The sequence below is a fragment of the Sceloporus occidentalis genome, unplaced genomic scaffold, assembly GCF_023333645.1.
Source record: "Sceloporus occidentalis isolate IW3139 unplaced genomic scaffold, rSceOcc1.0.p SCAF_131, whole genome shotgun sequence".
NCBI classification, from domain to species: Eukaryota; Metazoa; Chordata; class Lepidosauria; order Squamata; family Phrynosomatidae; genus Sceloporus; species Sceloporus occidentalis.
This window is the reverse complement of record NW_028317111.1, coordinates 2,432,250-2,436,036: the sequence shown is the minus strand read 5'-3', so window position 1 is coordinate 2,436,036 and position 3,787 is coordinate 2,432,250. Positions and strand designations below refer to the sequence as shown.

Sequence of the window (3,787 nt, the reverse complement as noted above, 5' to 3'; positions counted from 1 at the left end):
GTAAACTTGGTGTAATGGTAGAAATTCTTGGGTAGACTTTTACACTTAAGACTATTAAAAATAAATGTATATTTATTTCCCCACATTAAAAAAATGTTGCTGTTTTATTATGTTTTCCATAGTTTTTATTTCAGAATTTTTATTATATTTCCCAAAATATATATATATTTTTCTTCTTTAAATCCTCACCTTGTTTATTGTGCGGTAATACGTAATCCCTCAAACAATGAAAATTTTTTTATTTTCCAAGTGTTTTTTTAAAACTGAGACAGGGCTGGAATTATTTATTATGACTTTAATATAATTTTTTTAGATTGTTCCTGCTGTGAAGACGCAAACTTGAATCAATACTTGGTCTTGTCTTAGATTCAGGAGCCATATGCCTATCCCATGCATGTTTAATACCCTCACTGTATTACCCTCTACCACTTCTGCTGGGAGGCTTATCCGCTTACTTACCACTCTCTCATTAAAGTAAAACTTTCTTATTTCACATTAAAATTTTATAGTAAGAAAAGGAACATATTTATAACTTGTCATAATAGATTTTTTTTCCCTCTATGGTTTCCAGAAAAATAATGTATAATTTCTGTATGGTTGTATTGTGAGAGGTTGTTCTGCTTGACTTATCTAGTTAATGATTGATCTGCAGATTCAGCGGAGACACAATGATTTGTTATCTCAGACTTTCCTTTGATTTGTGGAATGGCTATGACATAATAATAGTTTTTTTCGAAAGCACAGAGGAAAACCACTCTTTGAAGTAAAACCACATTCACTTTTTTTACAGCGGAAACCCCGGTGCCAGCACCGCTCTATAAAATGTTGGGTTCTGGACATGTACAGCTCAGAGCTCACACCTGTAGCACATCTATCCACATAGAGAAGCAGAAGAAGCAGTAGAGCAATGGACCTCCTGGGCAGCCCATCATTGGTGAGTGTCCTTTTCCTTTACTGACTGGGTGGTAGATAAGTGGAACAGCGTCCCAGCAGAAGTGGTAGAGGCTAATACAGTGAGGGGATTTAAACATACATGGGGTAGACATATGACTCCTGAATCTAAAACGAGACCAACGACTGATTAAGGTTTTTGAGTCTTTACAGCAGGAGAAAAGGGTAGACTAGACAGGGGGCCGATCTGTTGGCAGATTCTATATACAGTTAGTCCAGATAGCTGACTCTGGAATAGAAATATCTAGTACTGAACAGGTAATATGTTTAGAGAAAAATATCTCTTAAAGCTACATTTAAATGCTAGTGCTATAATCTCTCATTTTCTAGAAAATTTTCTGTAATTTGACCCAAATTTTCTATTAACCAATTTAATTGTATTGATATGACATATACACAATATGACCAGTAAGGATTTTAATGTTCATGGTATATTGGGCAGTGTGTTCTAAAATAACCAAAAACACACCCCAAACATTGCTTAATATTATTTTTACTAATTATTATAATTGTTCCCAAATTGGGCCAGAGCTATTAGTCTTTATTGGGACAGTTTTCTCGGGTGCCGTAAAGCAGGACTTTGCAGAAGAGTTGGTGCTTTTCACTATTTATTACGAACGGTCAACTCCTTTGAGCTTCTCGGCTCGCCCTGTATAATGCATAGTTAAACCAGCGAGACTTAAATCTCCCGAGAAGCTCGCTGGGCTTGGGTCTTTGTAAGGAACACTGAAGTCATTGTCTTCATAACTGCAACTCTAACGGTTGTCTTCTTCCCCCTATTACCCTCTCAGTGGGTACCGTTAAAGCGTGGAGCATTTTGAAGTCACAAACAAACGAACCCCAAAAAGTCACTCAATATGTCTTTCTCCTGTAGTTCCAGCTCACGTTCCTGGCACTTATCCTGGGAAGCAGCGTGTTGGACTCTACCCAGGGTATGGACTTGCATCGACTCAATAAAAGATGTCACTTCCAAAGAGACATCAAGTTTCCATCAGTGATCTCCGTTACCTTGAACGTCACTGGACAATCCCAGCCCCATGGACCCAACGTGGCGAAGCGTTCCCTCTCTCCTTGGGACTACAGGTAACGAGATTTCCCCCCCTACTATAAAACTTGACCAACATTGCCGGCAGATCAGACCCCTTTGGTCCATTAAGTCCGCCCGTTTATCCCGCTGTAAAGACTCAGACCGTAATCAGTGAGTAAAAAAAGAAAACAATTGAGATAAATAATTATTTATAAAAAGAAACTAATGTATTGGGTTCACGCTAAAAGAGGAGCGAAGAACTAAGCTAATTGGAATCACATTAGCTACATTTGCACAGACAATAAAATAAGAACCCTATGACATCACAAATTCACACACCTACCTAAGTAGCAACAACGTTAAGGGGTTAAAAAAAATAAATCATCAAATGTAAGAATTTACCGCTGTCCCTCTCTTAATGCTTCCCCCATGATAATTAATTCCAGTTACTCGATTGTATTATTTTTTTCTTTTTTCTCTTTTTCCTTCTCCTTTTTGAGCCGAGTTAATTAACATGATTATTGAAGAGTGTGATGATTGAATGAAATTTTAACTTCATTTTTTTAATGATATTAAAAAATTGAGGTCTTAGATTGAATGTTCTCAATGTATTTTTACAATGTAAGATATTTTATTTTTAATAAAGCAAAAAAAAAAAAAATGTGAAAAAAATTGAAAAAAAAAACAAAAAACCATACGCTACTACGAAAGATGAAATAAATACTCTTCTTCCGACTTGGGACGTATTTTGTAAGGAAGAATTTGGGTAAAAAACTTTAATATTGAATCAATATGAATCACTCATTTTATCGACAATGTTTTATCTAAGTGGAACAGCACCTTTAAACCCTTTTTCCTGTCCACTTTCCCATTCACATGGACCTTCCTCTAGACCTTTCTTCCAACTCAAATTATTAATGTTATCCAATTACCAAGTTTATTTTTATCAGTTTTTATCTTTTATAATAAATCCGGTGCATTCCACTTTTTATATATTTTCTATTCTATATAGTTTTTCTTTGATTAATCTCTAAATATTTCTCTCCTTTTTTTTGGCCCACAGCTATGATGTCGATTACAACAGATACCCTCCGGTCATTCCGGTGGCAAAATGTCGCCACAGCAGTTGTGTGAACTCAGATGGTGACTTAGACAACAGCGGGAATTCCGTCCCAATCAAGCAGGAGATGCTGGTCCTTCACCGCGAGATGAAGGACTGCAAAGCGATCTTCAGGATGGAGAAGAAGATGATCACCGTGGGCTGCACCTGCGTCCGTCCCATCACCCAACATCTAGTATAACCCGTCCGATTTTTACTTTGAACAGAAGATATAGCAGTAATGGGAATATTTCCTGGTATAATTAGATGCATTTCACAAATGTATCAGAAGAGTAACACTTATAAAGTGTGAAACTATATGTACAAATGCATGTTGCATTTTAGAAAGTATTCGTTTTTCTTACCGTGTATTTATAAAACGAACGCATCTTCCGGATATTTATTCTTATTTGTTTTAATTGTAATTTGAACATTTCAATAAAGATACAAAAAAAAAAAAGTACTTTAAGAGTCCATGAAACTTTTATCGGGATCCAAAAAGGAGTTTATTGCGTCTGGGACTGTAAATATTTATGGGAAATGTGTATTAATAAACACTACAAGCCATTTTATGGGGGTTATGTAGAAATATGAGTTTGGAGGTAGGCAATCAATAGAAACATAAATGTTGTCAAAACCTAGTTGGTTTGGGTAAAAGAACGCAGAAGATGAATTGATTTAGGTGGTAAATCAATATTTATTGAAGGTTT

At 35.8% G+C, this 3,787-nt stretch overlaps 1 protein-coding gene across 1 annotated transcript; it reads left to right on the top strand.

Annotated features, from left to right (window-relative positions):
- The first annotated feature begins 907 nt into the window (after positions 1-907).
- On the top strand, positions 908-3,279 carry LOC149281514 (interleukin-17A-like). Its single transcript, XM_089499231.1, has 3 exons — positions 908-934; positions 1,826-2,034; positions 3,042-3,279. Exons 1-3 carry the CDS (start codon positions 908-910, stop codon positions 3,277-3,279), a joined length of 474 nt encoding a protein of 157 aa, XP_089355357.1.
- Positions 3,280-3,787: the final 508 nt, after the last annotated feature.

Bases quoted from the DNA above. Each gene is read 5' to 3' on its own strand.
- LOC149281514 (XM_089499231.1), top strand. From the start codon at position 908: ATGGACCTCCTGGGCAGCCCATCATTG. The intron at 935-1,825 runs GTGAGTGTCCTT...TTTCTCCTGTAG, and splicing joins TCCTGGGCAGCCCATCATTG to TTCCAGCTCACGTTCCTGGC. The intron at 2,035-3,041 runs GTAACGAGATTT...TTTGGCCCACAG, and splicing joins CTCTCTCCTTGGGACTACAG to CTATGATGTCGATTACAACA.